The 16,072-nt window shown below is 60.2% G+C and overlaps 3 protein-coding genes across 6 annotated transcripts in view; 2 read left to right on the top strand and 1 right to left on the bottom strand.

The window, feature by feature from the left end:
- The first annotated feature begins 4,775 nt into the window (after nucleotides 1–4,775).
- Nucleotides 4,776–9,176, top strand: LOC111138892 (glucosylceramidase beta). Of its 3 annotated transcripts, none has more exons than XM_022490849.1 (11): nucleotides 4,776–4,929; nucleotides 5,258–5,345; nucleotides 5,572–5,763; nucleotides 5,868–6,014; nucleotides 6,286–6,419; nucleotides 6,633–6,805; nucleotides 7,041–7,278; nucleotides 7,592–7,816; nucleotides 8,205–8,368; nucleotides 8,536–8,652; nucleotides 8,745–8,891. In XM_022490849.1, the coding sequence occupies exons 1-11, from the start codon at nucleotides 4,903–4,905 to the stop codon at nucleotides 8,848–8,850; spliced, it is 1,611 nt and encodes a 536-aa protein (XP_022346557.1). In that variant the 5' UTR covers nucleotides 4,776–4,902; the 3' UTR covers nucleotides 8,851–8,891. The 3 variants fall into 3 exon arrangements, with proteins under 3 accessions (XP_022346557.1, XP_022346556.1, XP_022346558.1); XM_022490848.1 differs by having other exon boundaries at nucleotides 5,539–5,763; XM_022490850.1 differs by lacking the exon at nucleotides 5,868–6,014 and having other exon boundaries at nucleotides 8,745–9,176.
- A 58-nt stretch (nucleotides 9,177–9,234) lies between these two features.
- Nucleotides 9,235–13,709, bottom strand: LOC111138894 (metaxin 1). 2 transcript variants are annotated; one of them, XM_022490852.1, is made up of 8 exons: nucleotides 13,615–13,709; nucleotides 12,556–12,625; nucleotides 12,358–12,437; nucleotides 10,807–10,899; nucleotides 10,452–10,634; nucleotides 10,246–10,322; nucleotides 9,655–9,816; nucleotides 9,235–9,570 (listed from the first exon to the last, which is right to left on the bottom strand). In XM_022490852.1, the coding sequence occupies exons 1-8, from the start codon at nucleotides 13,693–13,695 to the stop codon at nucleotides 9,390–9,392; spliced, it is 927 nt and encodes a 308-aa protein (XP_022346560.1). In that variant the 5' UTR covers nucleotides 13,696–13,709; the 3' UTR covers nucleotides 9,235–9,389. The 2 variants fall into 2 exon arrangements, with proteins under 2 accessions (XP_022346560.1, XP_022346559.1); XM_022490851.1 differs by lacking the exons at nucleotides 12,358–12,437; nucleotides 12,556–12,625; nucleotides 13,615–13,709 and having other exon boundaries at nucleotides 9,235–9,575; nucleotides 9,662–9,816; nucleotides 10,807–12,350.
- Nucleotides 13,710–15,003: 1,294 nt separating this feature from the next.
- The window catches only part of LOC111139020 (thrombospondin 3), a 9,916-nt gene continuing 8,847 nt past the window's right edge, over nucleotides 15,004–16,072 (top strand). Inside the window, 2 exon segments of the mRNA XM_022491112.1 lie at nucleotides 15,004–15,024; nucleotides 15,026–15,083. Of these exon segments, the coding sequence (XP_022346820.1) occupies nucleotides 15,004–15,024; nucleotides 15,026–15,083 (79 nt within the window).

Genomic DNA, 16,072 nt, shown 5'->3' with positions numbered 1-16,072 from the left:
AAAGATTTTATTTATTTATTTGTCAGAGAGAGAGAGCACAAGCAGGGGGAGTGGCTGAAGGAGAAGCTGGCTCCCTGCTGAGCAGGGATCCCTGTGAGGCTGGATTCCGGGACCCTGGGATCATGACCCAGGCTGAAGGCAGCTGCTTTACCGACTGAAACCCCAGATGTCTGAAGATTTTATTTTTAAGTCGTCTCTGCACCCAACGTGGGATCTGAACTTACAACCCCGACATTAAGAGTTGCACAGTCCCCTGACTGAGCTAGCCAGGGGCCCCGTAAACACTTTGATTTAACATATGTTTTATGTTTTTGTAGCACAATGATAATTACATATTGTGAAAATGACATATATTACATGTAAATTATTTGTTTTTTAATAATTTAAAGATATTAATTTTTAATATTTAAATTTTAATAAATTTATTTTAATATATAATATATAATATAATAAATATAAAATTTAATATTTAAAGAATTAAGATACAGCAGGCAGAAGAGAGGGGAAAGCAGGCCCCGCCGAGCAGAGAGCCCGATGCGGGGCTCCATCCCAGGACCCCAAGATCATGACCTGAGTCGAAGCTAGAGGCTTAACCCACTGAGCCACCCAGGCGCCCCTAAAATTATTTGTTAACTTGTGCTCTGTTTTGCTTCTATTAAATCCCAATTTATTCCATTTGGTTTCTGCAAGATCTGACTACATTATGTCTTCTAGATGATGGGGCCTAAGCATTCACTTATTGAAAACATATTTTATAATAAAAATTTGCCCCCCTCAAAATTTGTCCCGTTATTCTTTCTTTTTATTCCAATTAAGGTAACTGTATTGATTCTTTTAAAGTATATGTGAAAGTAAGTCCTTAAAAAAAAAGATTTTATTTATTTGAGAAAGAGAGAGAGAGTACAGCACAGGGAGCTGCAGGCAGATGGGGAAGCAGAGGAGCCTAACATGGGACTCGATCCCAGGACCCTGAGATCAGAGCCGCAGCCAAAGGCAGGCATTTAACCAACTGAGCTACCCAGGTGCTGTATAAGTGAGTCCTCTTATCTTTACATTGATTCCAGCTGAGGAAAGAAGCGTGTGTTAGGAAATATTTGCTGGGGGGGGGGGCGCTCAGGCTGCAGAGCTAAGCTGCCCCTCCCAACTGAGAGTCAGTCGTTCCTGCTGCTGGGGAATTCCCAGGGCAGGTTCATTATGCAGCCTCAGGCCTTGACCGATGCTTTTGGAGAAAAGGATCCAGAGATGCTGCCACACAGCTGGGACATCAGAAGCCAACGTGGGCTTCAACTTGGGATGACCTAAAACAATGGCAACAATTCCGGCTTTTGAAAATAACCAGCACCTGGCACAGAGTGTGGCACACCAGAGGCACTCAGGACATACGTGCTGTGTGTTGTGGGATTCTGGACATGAATCCAGCTTCTACCACTGAGTGGCCACTGGACTTTGGGCAATATATTTTTTTAAGATTTTATTTATTTATTTAACAGACAGAGATCACAAGTAGGCAGAGAGACAGGCTGAGAGAGAGGAAGGGAAGCAGGCTCCCTGCTGAGCAGAGAGCCTGATGCGGGGCTCAATCCCAGAACCCTGGGATCATGCCCTGAGCGGAAGGCAGAGGCTTTAACCCACTGAGTCACCCAGGCGCCCCTGGGCAATTTTTTTTTTTTTAAGATTCTATTTATTTATTTTTCAAAGATTTATTTATTTATTTATTTGACAGATCACAAGTAGGCAGAGAGGCAGGCAGAGAGAGAGAGAGGAGGAAGCAGGCTCCCCACTGAGCAGAGAGCCCCATATGGGGCCAGATCCCAGGACCCTGAGATCACGACCTGAGCGGAAGGCAGAGGCTTAACCCACTGAGCCACGCAGGCGCCCCTACTTTGGGCAATTTAATGACCTTTCAGAGTCTTAAGTTCCTCGTCCTTAAAATGGAGGAAATGGGGGTACCTGGGTGACTCAGTCCGTTAAGTGCCCAACTTGTGATTTTGGCTCAGGTGGTGATCTCGGCGTCATGGGATCAAGCCCCGCATCAGGCTCTCTGGGCTCAGCAGGGAGCCTGCTTGCGGCGCCCCCAACTCTCTCTCTCTCTCTCTCTGTGTCTCTAAAATAATTAAGTAAATAAAATCCAATCAATAAATAACATAAGACGGGGGAAGTTTTAGTATCCGCCTTGTGAGAACAAAACGAGACGGCGAACATGAAGTAGCACAGGGGGCGCCTGGGGGCTCAGTGGGTTGAGCATCTGCCTCCCGCTCAGGACATGATCCCGGGGTCCTGGGATCCAGCCCCACGTCCAGCTCCCTGCTCAGCGGGGGTCTGCTTCCCCCTCTCCGCGCTGCTCCCCCTGCTGGTACTCTCTGTCAAATAAGTAAAATCTTTTTTTTTTTTTTTTTTTTTTTTTTTAAGATTTTATTTATTTGACAGACAGATCACAAGCAGGCAGAGTGGCAGGCAAAGATAGGAGGAAGCAGGCTCCCTGCTGAGCAGAGAGCCCGATGGGAGTCTCGATCCCAGGACCCTGAGATCACGACCTGAGCCGAAGGCAGAGGCTCTAAGAGCCACCCAGGCGCCCCTCAAATAAGTAAAATCTTTTTAAAAACCCATAAAGTAGCACGGAATAAGTACTCCATAAATACGGACTCTTATTATAACCAATATTATTTATTTTTTATTCTTAAATATTTTATTTTATTGTATTAATTTACTTTTCTCTAGCAATCTCTTCACCGGCTTGGGGCTCGAACCCACGACCCCGAGATCGAGACTCACAGGCTCCACTGCCTGGGCCGGGCGGACACCCCCTGCGGGAGAATTTTTACAAAGTGAAGGGTAAGAAGGAGAGACAGGAAACCCGCAAACTCGGCGCGGAAGGACGCGGGGCGGGGCGGGGTGCGGGATGCGGGCAGCGAGGCCCGCGCCGGGCAGCGCTTCCGGGGGGAGCAGGAAGTCCGGGGCAGGCGTGACCCGCTGCCTCGGTCCCTTCCGCGCCGCCGCACCCGCCCCGCCGGCTCGGGCGCCCGCGCAGGTGGCTCGGCCGGGCCTTCGCGGAGCGACGCGGACCTCAGCGAGGCGGGGCCTGGCGCTGCGCGTGCGCGCGGGCGCTCTCCAGCCTGGGAGGGCGAGCGACCCCTCCGCCCCGTAGGTGGGAGGGCGGCCCCGCGGGGAGGGGCGCAGAGACGCGGCCCCTGTCCCCACCGCCGCGCCCCTGCCCCCCGCACCCGGTCGCGCGGCTTCTGAAGAGTCTGTAGAAACGCTCGCAGACTCCGTTCATCCTCGTCGGCCGGAGCCCATGCCCTCTCCGGCCTGCGAGCGGGACCGGGTCACGCCGGGTCGCTGGGCTCCAGGCAGGGAGGAGGTCAGAGAAGGGCTATGGCCGGGCTCTCCGCACGCAGCCTCACTGCGTCTTTGGGGGGCGGCCCTGTTCCCAGGCAAGACTGATGATGTGGGGGGACGACTGGAAAGCTCTGGGTCCAACGAGATCGTGAGCGTCTCTCCCGAACCACTCTGTGGTCAGCGGAAAGCAAGGACGCCGGCCGGCCACACAGACCACGCCGTCGGGCTTCCCACCTCGGGGAGATGGCGGGGCTTGGCCCAGCGCGACTGAGACGGTGACCGAAGGTCGCGCATCCAGTACTTGGTGGAGCTGGGGCTCAACCCAGCTTGCCCCCCAAGGCTGGCCTCGGTGCTCTCCGAACCTAGAAGAAAGAACCGACTGTGCCTGCAGTGTGTCTGGAAAGCCTTCCCTGAAATAATTCAAAAAGCCAAAAGACCCCACAAAGAAGCAGTTCCTGAGCAGCTCCAGGCTCCAGGCGCTGTTTGGCTTACAGATCCGGGAGTGACCCTGGGCGGGAGGGACTGCTCCGTCTCACAGAGGAGCAATTGGCTCCACGCTCCCGCTGTATTGTAGGCATGGTGGTCCCTGGCCACCATCGTGGACAACCCCCTGCTCACGTCCACTGAGGACACAGCTGTGGACACTTTCCGGTTTCTGAACCTCACAACCTCCCTGTTCTGGCGGAAGGAAACCAGTCATGACAGTCCTCATCTGATGACAAAACGTGGCCCAAGAGGCCTGATGCTGGTGACTCCTGCCCTCCAGGTGTGCAGGCCCTCTGCCCAGGGCCCATCCTCCCTGCTCTTCCGCCCCTTCTCCTCCAGGAAGCCTTCCTGGGTCACTCCCACCATGAGCACCTGTCAGCTCATGTTTATCTGTAAGCATCTGCGTAGGCCTCTGACTCCCCCGCCTCTCGAGCCTCTGGAGGGCAAACTGTACCTTAGCCATCTCCCAGCATCCTGGGGCTGAACCTGATTTTATTAGTATCGCCTTTATTGGTATTACTTTACTTTTATTTTTAATTTTTTTCTTTTTTTTCCTTTTTTTCTAAGTAAGCTTGCCCAACATGGGGCTTGAACTCACAACCCCGAGATCGAGAGGTGCACACCCTGCCCACCGAGCCGGCCAGGAGCCCCATCTTTGTTAGGTATTCCTTTTTTTCCTTAAGGATTTTTTTAAATTTTATTTCTCAAGGAAGCAGTTGCCTGCTATGGCTCCCGTCCTCTGGGCTTCGGGCGCCGTGACACCACCGTGCACTCTGCTCTCTGGTCCGGATTCTTCCCGAGGTTGTCATCCACACGTGGCTCCCGCAGTTTCACAGTGAATAATCGCGGACAGCGGGAGGAAGCAAGCCACCCTTCACAAGTATGGTCGCAGTTGCCTCACTTCCGGTGTCACGTGACGCGCCCATAGTTGTCACGTGACCCACTTGCTCCGTTCTGCCGAACTCAAACCTGCAGGACGAATTCCGGGTCTGTAGCTGCGGCTGGGACCTGCATCCCTGTTCTCATTTAGTGGATCCTGCATTCTTCCGAGGCTGGAACCCCACAGCCCCTCACCTGCTGATGGAGTTTTCAAGTCCTCCCAGAGGAGTGAGTGGGCCCCAGCTCCCCATCGGTCTTGTCACGCCACTTCTGGAGTCCTGGCCATCCGGACCCTGGAATTCGGGGAATGAGGGTCTCCTCCAACCCAGGCCATCATGGCTCTTCGATTGAGGAGCAGAGAGAGAGAGGGAGGGAGGGAGGGGTGGAGGGAGAGGTCGTGGAAAGAGGGGAAGAGAAGGGTCCTGGTTGGGGTGGGCGGCAGCCAGGTGTCTGTGTTGGAGGACGGTGGGAGACTAGCCATGGGCATCCAGCCCACAGGAGAGAGCCGGGCGTGGAGAGGGGCTTGCCTCCCAGCCGCTCCTCGTTCTGTTCTCAGGAATGTTCCCGGCCTCTGGACAGGGCGGGTGTCAGGGCTGCCAGCCTCACGGGACTGCTGTTCCTTCAGGTGATATCGTGGGCATCAGGTGAGCGAGTCACGGAGACGGGAGGCAGCCCCCCGGCTCCTCCTGCCTGGTGGTCCTTGGTCGCCTTCTGGCATACCAGAGCACCAGGAGGTGTCGAGTAAACACTTCGGAGGGACTGAGACCAAGCGCGGGTGGGGGTACAGCGAGAGGACTTTTGAAACCAGTGTGTCCCTTCTCTGTCTTCGTCCTGCAGCCCTGGCCTCCGCTTGTGCTCCCTCCCCTCCAGGTGCCCGGCCCTGCAGCCCTAAAAGCTTCGGCTACAGTTCGGTGGTGTGTGTCTGCAACGCCACGTACTGTGACTCTCTTGACCCCCTGACCCTGCCGGCCCCAGGCACCTTCAGCCGCTACGAGAGCACGCGCAGTGGACGCCGGATGGAGCGGAGTCTGGGGGCCATCCAGGCCAACCGCACGGGCACAGGTGACCAGGACAGGCTGGGGTCCCCCCAGAGCTGTCATGCCGGTGACCGCCACGGCCTTCTTCCTTGGGCACTGAGACCCTTCGTTCCCTGTGCGTGTTCTCAGGGCTTCTGCTGACCCTGCAGCCAGGCCAGAGGTTCCAGAAAGTGAAGGGGTTTGGAGGGGCCATGACAGACGCTGCTGCCCTCAACATCCTCGCCCTGTCCCCCCCTGCCCGGAACTTGCTGCTCAAATCTTATTTCTCTGAAGAAGGTGAGCAGGAGGGGGACGAGATGAGAATGTGGTGGACCCTTCGACCTTTCCATTGACCACGACTTCCACCCATTCCACACGTGGGTCCTCTCTCAGTGCCCCGTGGAGCAAGTGTCCGACCTGCCTGTCCTTGAGTGTTTAGGGATGCCAAGGCTCAGAAGCCCGGGCTCCCCTGGGCCTGCCTCGGACGTCACTGAGGGCTGAGGGTAGGCCGGGTCACACACTCTCCTGCCGACCTGGACCCTCCTGTCTTGGCCTTGGCTTCGTGCAGGCATCGAGTACAACATCATCAGGGTCCCCATGGCCAGCTGTGACTTCTCCGTCCGCACCTACACGTACGACGACACCCCTGATGACTTCCAGTTACGAGACTTCAGCCTCCCCGAGGAGGACGTCAAGCTCAAGGTGGGCTCCCTGCCCTGGTGGAGTCAATGTCTGCTGGCTGCGGAGCAGCAGGCCAGAGCAGGGCACGGAGAGACAGAGCCTGGCCCCTGCTGTGCTGTGTCCTGGGGTGGGGGGGCAGGGCGGGGGCCCATGGCAAGGCCTGATGCACTGGTCGGGCCAGTCTGTCCATATTCCAGCTCTCACGGTCTCTCTCCTCACCTGCACTGTCTCCAGATACCCCTGATTCACCAAGCTCTGGCGCTGGCCCAGCGCCCCGTGTCACTGTTTGCCAGTCCCTGGACGTCACCCACGTGGCTGAAGACCAATGGGGCCGTGAATGGGAAGGGGTCGCTCAAGGGTCAGCCTGGGGATATCTACCACCAGACCTGGGCCAGATACTTTGTGAAGTAAGGAAGCCGCAAGGCCATAGGGTCTGGACCAGCTCCCCTCTTGGACACCCTCGTCTCTGCCCCACTCCTGGACCTGGGTCACCCCCAGCTTGGACTGCTCAGATCACTTTTCTACCTCCTGGGCCTTTCAGACTTGGCCTGTCCGTTTCCCCCGTCTTGATGGGCCTCCTGATCCCCCAGGGTCTTGGTCCCCTTTCTTGGCCAGGCTCACTCGTGCCCTTTCCCCTGCCAGGTTCCTGGATGTCTATGCAGAGCACAAGCTACACTTCTGGGCAGTGACGGCAGAAAATGAGCCTTCGGCAGGGCTGCTCAGCGGGTACCCCTTCCAGTGCCTGGGTTTCACACCCGAGCACCAGCGAGACTTCATCGCCCGGGACCTGGGTCCCGCCCTTGCCAACAGTACGCACCGCGACACCCGTCTGCTCATCCTGGATGACCAGCGCTTGCTCCTGCCCCACTGGGCCCAGGTGGTAAGGTCCAGCGCCCCCCGCGGTGTCCCGGTGGTCCCCAAATCTAGCATCCAGGTGGCTGGCCCCGAGTGTCTTCCCTGCTCCAGCTCTCGATTCCTAGAATTCCCTGGGCTGGAGCTAGGCACCCCAGAGGCTCCCCTGGGGTGCTGACCCCCCAGATCCCAGGGCTCCAGGGTTGTCACCTGGAGCCCCTCTAGTCGCCTGCATCCCACTGCCCATTTCTCAGGTCCCCAGTGCTGCTTCCAGAACCCTCCATGCAGGGCCCAGATTCAGTGGCCGCTCTCCCCAGGAGTCTTTGCCCTTCCTGGCATAGGTGCTGGCGGACCCAGAGGCAGCTAAGTACGTGCACGGTGTGGCCGTGCACTGGTACCTGGACTTCCTGGCCCCAGCCAAGGCCACCTTGGGGGAGACACACCGCCTCTTCCCCGACATCATGCTTTTCGCCTCGGAGGCCTGTGTGGGCTCCAAGTTCTGGGAGCAGAGTGTGCGCCTGGGCTCTTGGGACCGGGGAGTACAATACAGTCACAGCATCATCACGGTGAGCCCCCAGGACCCTGCCGGGCACACACCACAGGCTCTCTTGGTCGTATGGAGGAAAGGCCTCTGAGCCAACTATCCCCCGCTGGCTTGCTCTTTGGGGCAAATTTTGGGTTCTCGTGATTCCCTGTCGTGCCTTCCCTCCCAGACAGGCACACTCCATTACTGCTCCTCCTCACGCCCAGGTCTCGGGTGGTCCTATCTGCCTCAGCTTCTCAGCTTTTCATCCCATGCCTCCATCCCCAGCACCCTGCCCTCCCGAGCTGTGAGGGTGCAGAGCACCCCTCCTTGGCCTGGGACACCCCCATCTGTCTTCCTCATGCGACCCTTCAGGACATGGTCTGGGGACCCCGTGTGGAGCCTTTGTTTCTGCCCCGCTCCCACCCCAGAACCTCCTGTACCACGTGGCCGGCTGGACCGACTGGAACCTTGCCCTGAACCCAGAAGGGGGGCCCAACTGGGTGCGCAACTTTGTGGACAGTCCCATCATCGTCGACATCGCCAAGGACACGTTTTACAAACAGCCCATGTTCTATCATCTCGGCCACTTTAGGTGAGGGGAAGGTGGCCCCATGTCCCAGGCAACCACCCCAGGCAGGAAAGGAGCAGGGCGGGAAGTGAGCGCGCAGCTTCAGCCCTGGCTCTGGGGGTGTGCGGGGGAAGAGTGACTTCTCAGCAAGGGGGAGTGGCCCCACCTGACCATGCCTGCTCCCACCTCAGCAAGTTCATCCCCGAGGGCTCCCAGAGAGTGGGGCTGCTGGCCAGCCAGAAGAACAGCCTGGATGTAGTGGCGCTGACCCGTCCCGATGGCTCTGCGGTTGTGGTGGTGCTGAACCGGTGAGAGCAGTGGGGCCAGGGGCCAGGGGCAGGGGGCCAGACGGTGGCCTTGGCAGGCTGAGTGCTCAGCTTCTCTGCCCTTCCTTTGCCAGCTCCCCAAAGGATGTGCCTCTCACCATCGAGGACCCTGGCGTGGGCTTCGTGGAGACGCTGTCCCCGGGCCACTCCATCCACACCTACCTGTGGAGCCGCCCATGACAGAGCCTGGGTGTGGGCATTAAAGGGGTACAGCCAGCTCACACACTGTCGGTGGCTGAGAGGACCTAGGCGGGCCGGGCCGAGCATAGGTGACGTAAGCCCGGAGCAGTGGTTTGGGTGACTCACTCTCCCCATGGCCGATGCCTGGGGGGGCCCCTCGGGGAGGACAGGGAAGCCCCAGCGCCCTCCACCCCCGCCACGCACTGTGTGCCGGCTCCACGGAAACTGGGCCGGGGCCCAGAGTGAGCTCACCGTCTGTGCAAACACAGGCTGGGACTGGGGGGGTGGCTGGGGAGGGGAGGAGATGGGGAGGGCCGGGCCCCACGCCACCGCCTACACGCCAGCTAGGGAAGATGGTGGCCCCATCACCAAGAGAGGGTCTGATTCCGGTCAGTGTGGTTTATTGTGGGAGGGGCACCCCCACTTCTAGCCCTGCCGAGGACGGGGCCTCTGGAATGTACGACAGTAGAAAAGTCAGTCCCGGGGTCGGGGGGCAGGTGTGAGGACAGGTCACTCCTCCTCATCCTCCTCAGCCATGCTCAGGGACCGTGTGCCTGGGGCCCGAGCAGGTGTCGCCCGCTGGATGGAGACGATGCCACTGAGCAGGGCGTAGCCCGCCATGGCCGCCAGGCCCGCCAGCACGGACAGGATCTGGTTCCGCCGCCGGTTGGGCTCCTCCTCCGTGTCCGGGCCCGCAGGCGTCGGGCGGGGGGGCGGCACCTCAGCTGAGGACCGGGGAAGGAAGATGGGCACGGGGGCTCATCCTGGACCCCTGCCCACCTTCCCGGGGAGGCCGCTGCGCGCCCCTCACCTCCATCCCAGGGGAAGTAGAGGCTGAGGATGTGGGTGCAGTAGGCGCAGAGGTTCTGCAGCCCCCGCAGGTGGGCCTGCAGCTTTCCATTGGGCAGCTGAGCCTGGAGCAGCAGCGCCAAGTAGCCGAACACAAAGGCGTCCAGGGAGGCAGGGCTGGAGCCAAGAGAAGGGCCGGAGGAGAGAGACTGAGGCAGAAGGGGCGGGGACAGAGGGGGAGGGACAGCCGGCCCCCGGACGTGGGCTCTGGTAGCAGAGGGCCCCCAGGGGAGGAGCGGACACCCGGTTCTGGGGCTGGCTCCGGACCTGGCTTGGGGAGGGCTCCCCGGGTGGCGCCAGCCCGGCCCTGAATGGGACTCTATCCCGGGGCTGCATAAAGGGCACATTGAGCGCCCCGCAGCCCCGCGGCCCCCTCCCCCCAAGGCCTGGCAGCCCTCCCACCTCACACACAGCCCCACTGTCATCAGGCCCAGTGTCTGTCCCTAGGACCTCCTGTCGGGCGCCTGGGCCACCCCAGTCCCTGTGGCGACATCGGAACCCGTATCCCCTCCCAAACCCTCTCCCTTCCCCCGGGGACAGACTCACGCGTCTCCGAAGAAGAACTTCTGGGCGCCCAGGCGTTGCGAGAGCAGGGTCAGGCACTCCCGGGCCTCGTGGTACAGCTGGAGGGGGCACACGGGCGGGCTCGTGGCCGCGGGACGGAGCCGCCACCCGTGCTGGGCTGCCCCCCACCTTCTTGACCATCGTCTTTGGGGCTCCTGGCCGGCAGCAGCCCCCCGCCCCAGACGTACCTCCTTCTCCAGCTCTTCCTCGTTCTCGGGCCGGTGCTCCCCGCACAGCAGCTGCAGCCGCTCCACGAACTGCCGCTGCATGCGGCCGGGAAGGAAGAAGTTCAGGGGAAAGGGCGTGGCCTCCGCGTACCACTTCCGGGTCACCTCCACGTAGTTCTTGGTGTCCACCCAGAAAGTGTGTATCTGGATTGGGGAGGCAGAAGGATGAAGCTGGTCTGAGCCAGTGCAGCTGCCTGACTTAGGGTGGGCTTCTGGGCTGCCCCCAGGCTCCGTGTGCCTGCGTGCGTGTCCCTGACACCCCCCAGCCCCCCCCACCTTACTGGCCACAGATGCTGGGAGGTCTGGGCGCACTCACCAGCACGGGGAGCAGCTTCTCCTCCAGCAGAGACATGAAGGCCAAGGTGTCCGCCCCTTGCCGGGCCGACAGGTCATAATCAGCATTGTACTTCTGCGGATGAGATGCCCGTGAGCTGGACACCAGGAGGCTCCAGGGCACGTCCCCAAGGAGTGAGGCATCCTGCCTGGGACCACCCTCACGGCCTCTGAGTGGAGCAGAGCTAGAGCAAGCAGCTTTTCCCGCTGAGGCCCCCTTGCCCGGCCTGGCCAGGAGCCTGTTGCTGTTGGCGGAAAGCCTGGGCCTCAAAGCCTGCTGGCCATCAAGGTCGGGCGCCCACTGCGGGGAGAAAGGCAGGCCCAGCCACAAACCAGGAGCAGCTCCCGGAGCCTCCATGGAAAGCTGGCAGCTCGCCTGCTGACGGCAGCTTTCGGGCAGGAACTTCCGCAGCCCAGGTACCGCAGGGCTGGCACAGCAGAGCTCAGAGGCCGTGCGGGCCTCCGTCCATGCCTCAGGAACTAGGGGACGCTATCTTCAGCCCCAGACCCCCTAGCTTGTTCTCTCATTGCCCGGGGCTATTTCTTCTATCTCATTCTGTGGCCCGGGCGCCACCACAAATGTCTAACAACACCCCACGTGTACTCAGCCTGCCACACACTGCTGCAGGCTCCAGCGTCTGGTCCTCAGCAACACTTTCCACATCCTGAGCAAGTTTTGTCCCCACATAACCTCTGGAACATGATCCTCAAAAAAATGCCCCCGAACTTCTCTGAGCCTCAGTTTCTCCCTTGTAGACTCTTCTCTCAATATGGCTGTGTTAGGAGAACACTCTGGAAACCGGAAAAGCTGTGTTCATTCATAAGGACTCAGGGTGGTGGTCCAGTCCCTGCCCGGAACTTTGCCTTCTACCTGGTTCCCCTCTCTCCATGCCTCCCAAGCCTCCACGGAATTCCCCAGCTCCTTCACCTTTGGGAAAGCAGAAATGAAGAGGAGGGCGCTACTTCGCACTACTTCTGACAAGTGTAGAGGAGCCACTGGAAAACATTCTGCCTAAGCCCCCTCCTTTATGAACAAAGAACTTATAGACCTGAAAGAGGAAGGAACTTGCCCAAGGTCACACAGTCAAGGACAGAGGGAAGAGCACACTCAAGGTATCTCTATTCCTCTTGTAATACTCCCTCAACTTCCCCGTGCTGGCTTGAAGTCTTGTCCATCCCAAGCCCCATATCCAGCCCAACCTGGTCCTGTGAGAAGGACAAGGAGCCACCTCTCAGGGCCTCATCTGAGCCACCCGCCTTTCTCTTCCCTGTGTCATCAGCCTGTTTGCCTCTCCCTCCCTGCCCAGCAGGCAAAAGGCACTGTGCCTTCGGATGTATCCCCGGCGCCCCTGTTTCATGCCCGGCCTAGTGCTTTACTGCACTCAGCAGCTCTGGGTGTGTCTCCCCCATTGGACAACGTGCTCCTTGAAGCTTTGGGTCCCCTGCCTCTAGCCTGGCACTTCTCAATAAAGGTGTGTTGCACTGAAATGACTGAGCTGCTCTCACTGGCAGCCCCCCTACCCGAGCCACCTACCTCTTTCCGAAGGTGGGTGATGATCTTGTGTGGTACCGAGATGACCTCTCCATGACTGGTCCGGAGGGCAGGCAGAGTTCCTGACGTTGAGAAAAAAGGACGCCCACCAAACCCTTAGCTGCTTTCCCATACGGACTTGCACCACATTCCTGTCTGCCTCCTGCTCCACCCTTCCTCACCCCCAGGAACACGGGGTACCTGAAGGGCTCTGCCAGGGGTTGGTGATCTTGTGCACCTTGAGTGGGGCACCCGTGAATCTGGCATAGGTCTGCAGGGAAGGAAGCAGAAGGCAGAGAGGCCCCAACAGGGGAATCAGGAAGACAGAGAACATTTATTGAGTTCCTTTCCTGCTAGGCTTTGTACTTGCCTCACAAAAGAAGAGGTGGACATTACAGCTGCCCCTTTCACAATGGGCAACACAGGGCTGAGAGAGATGGTGAACAGGTCTGCCAGTCAAAGCCTCCCCCGTCTCCTCTCCTGCCATCTGGTTGATGTACACAGAGCCTCCTAAGTTCTTCCTAACCGTGTATTCCTTTCCTTGGAAGCACTGACCATGTCCTTCTCTAGGAGTCTCTGTGGCCTGCTCCTCCTTAAGCCTTAATACCTGAACACGTTGGCTTTACTTGCGAACGTGTCTGCCTTTCTCTGAACAACCACACGGGAGGAACCAAGTCATATTCGTCTTTGCATGCCAATGGGTGGTTTTGGAAGCGGCCTGATCCTGCTTATTAAAGGAAGGGGTGAATGAATGAGGCGAACGAGTCTTTCTGACCGGAAAGCTCTTTCCACAGAGCCTGGCGGCAATACATAAACCAGGAAATGCTGTTTAGTGAGCAGGAGGGGGAGGAGGAGGGGACAGGAATGCCGAGCCTGAGAGCCCTGAGGTCGTCCAGGCTCAGTAAACCTCCCGATGAAGAAACAGCGCTCAGAGACGAGAAGGGATCGCCCCAAGGTCACACAGCCAGTAAATGGGTGTGCAAGGACTAACACCCATTTCCTGAACCCCCGACCAAGCCTCTTGCTGTGGCTGCACAAAACCTAGGCTGTCAGGCCATTGGGCACTGAGCCCATGTGCGCCAGGCGCGCGCGCGCGCACACACACACACACACACACACACACACACAAATCTTAAATTGCCTCAGTTTCCCCCAGTGCTCCCGGGCGGAGGCGCCCTAGCGAAATTCGGACGATCGGCCAGTTCGGCTCCCGCCCCAGTGCTCCAGAGCGCAACAGAGAGCAATGGCGCCACCCCTCACCAGCACGGCCAGGCTGTCCAGGTCCACTGACGGCAGCCCCCAGCCCCCCGACCAGCAGAACAGCTCCATGGGCGCCGCCATCTTGCCCGCCCTCTGTCCCGGAAGCACCACCCCCCGCGCTTCCGCCCGCCCCTCCCCTCGGGCCGCCCGAGGCGGGGGCCGGAGCGAGCTGCGCGACGAGGCGGGGCGAGGCGGGGCGGGGCGGGGCGGGGCGGGGCCGAGGGCTTCGGGGGAGGGCGGCCGCCGCCGGCTCCAGAGGCGGGTCCCGAAGGGGGGAAGGGTTCTCGGCGGGCCCGCGCGGAGGCTGGGCGGCCTGGCTGCGGGGAGCCCCGGACCCCCGACGGCGCGACGGGTCCTGGAGGCGCGGGTCTTGGGCGCCTGCTCCGGGCTTTCTCGCAGCCGTGCACGCGGCCCGGGCTGTGCCAGGGCCCCGCGGGGCTCGGCCCGGAGCAGGGGCCGCGGGGGGGGGGTCCCCCGAGCCGCATGTTTTCCACAGCGCGTTATGTTTGGAGCCGGCCCCGCGCCGCCTGTCGCCATGGAAACAAAACAGGGGCGGCGGCGTCCGGAGCCGGGTCGGGCTGGGGCCTGGGTGGGGGAGGGGGTGGGGCTCGCGGGCCGTTGCCGTGGTAACGGGAACGGAGGCGCCCCTCCGCTTGGTCCGGGTCACGGCCTGCCCACCAGTACCCGTCCCCCCCCCCCCCCCAGTCTTCCCAGTCTGGCCCCGGCCCCTGGCCTGTACCCTGGTTTACTCCTGGCCCCGCTGGCTCTTTGCTCGTTCCTGATTCCTTCCCTCGACCCGTTCGCTGACCGCTGTGTCGGACGGGCCCTCCAGCTCCCAGCGGAGGCCTTCACGTTTTCCCAGGACGGAGGCACGTGTCAGGGGACCCCCACCAGTAAAGAGCACTTGCTTCGTCGGGGCAGCAAAGTTCAGGCCATGTGGGCATCCCCTGGGCACAATAGCGAGCTAGTTTCCACCACTCCCTTGGCATCCCTTCCTGCCAAGCTGTGGGATAATGCGCACTGCCTGGCACTGCCCCTGCCAGGGGTTCCTGCCTTCTGCGACCGCGACGTACAGAAAACAGTAGCATTCGGTAGTGGCCCCCCGCAGCGAGAGGGCAGGAGGGAGGGAGGCACCTGGGAGAGAGGACCGTTAGGGAGAGGCAGGAGGCAGTAAGGCCTTCAGACTCTTCCCCAGGGCCCTGGATCACGGAGCTGGGGATGCCTCCAGGCTGATTGGCGGCTCTTTGTTTCAGCCCCCCCTCACCCGCCTGCTGCCCCCCCCTTCAACTCCCCCTTCCAGTCCCTCCGCCCCCCGCTCCTGCTCTCTCCGCCTAGCCTTTTCCCCTCCCAGCCGCCTGCCTGCCAGGGGTAGTGAGCCAGCTGAGCGGCATGGAGACGCAGAAACTTCGGGGGGGCCCTGGCTCTTCTCCTCCTTTGCACTTTGGCATCTGCCAGTCAGGACCTGCAGGGTAAGCCTGTCTCCATCCTCTTCCACCCCTCTTGCCCTCCCCTTGTTTGCCCTCAGCCTAGTAGCAGGAAACATGTGGGCAAGGGGAGAGTCCCGAAATGGAACAGGAGGGAAGAGTCCGTGAAATTGTGGCCATCAGGGAAGCAGTGAACACCAGAGGGTAGTGGGTGAGCAGGAACTGGCCAGAGTCAGCCTGAGGCCAGGTCAGAGAGCTCAGGAGCTGCATGCTAGGGCTGCCCGGGCTGGGTTGGTGTCTGAGCTTCCGCAGGGACCCCAGGGTCCAGGAGACCAGGGCAAAGGTGGGCTTCTCCATCCCCGGGGCTGCCGGCTGCCCCAAGACAGGGTGGGGGTGGGGACCGAGAGGTCTGGGCTCTCCCGGAGGTCTGGCTGTGGGATGGGCCTGCGGGTGTGGGAGAGGTAGCTGGAGCAGATGACAGAGGCACAGATTCATTACTGGCTGGAAGGGAAACCACAGATTGGCCAGGACACAGGAGGCAGAGGAGCCGGGTCCCACATTCCCGTGGGAGAGAGGCAGACAGCAGGAGGGTCAGAGCCCTCAGTGGGCAGCTCTCCTCGTCCAGCGTGCGTGCACGGAGCCCCCGGGGGCGGGGAGGAGGGGCGTTTGGGTGTGGGATGAGCCAAACCCAGCCGCCTAAAGAGAAACTGCTTTTCCATTTCTGCGCTGTGGGCACCAGGTGCTGCTTCTGCGTGCGATCAGCACAGTGGCTCCCTTGCGCCACCTGGTGGGCGCATCTCAAGTGGGCCGGGCGCTGGTTCTGTTTCCAAGAGAGCCTCAGGCCCTTCAGGTTCCCAGAGGGTGGCCCTCAGCAATGTTGAGGGAAAGGAAGCACAGCGCCTTGTCTTCTGATAGCGACCAGGGTTGAATTTCAGGAAGGTGACTAACGCTGCCCCCTGGGAGCGGGGGTGGGGGAAGAGATGAAGGATGCTCCCCCCCCCCCCCCCCCCCCCCCCCCCCCCCCCCCCCCCCCC

The sequence above is a fragment of the Enhydra lutris genome, unplaced genomic scaffold (assembly GCF_002288905.1).
Source record: "Enhydra lutris kenyoni isolate GAN:26980312 unplaced genomic scaffold, ASM228890v2 scaffoldscaffold94, whole genome shotgun sequence".
Taxonomy (NCBI): Eukaryota; Metazoa; Chordata; class Mammalia; order Carnivora; family Mustelidae; genus Enhydra; species Enhydra lutris.
The sequence above is the reverse complement of the archived record's forward strand: the minus strand, read 5'-3'. Positions and strand labels throughout refer to the sequence as shown.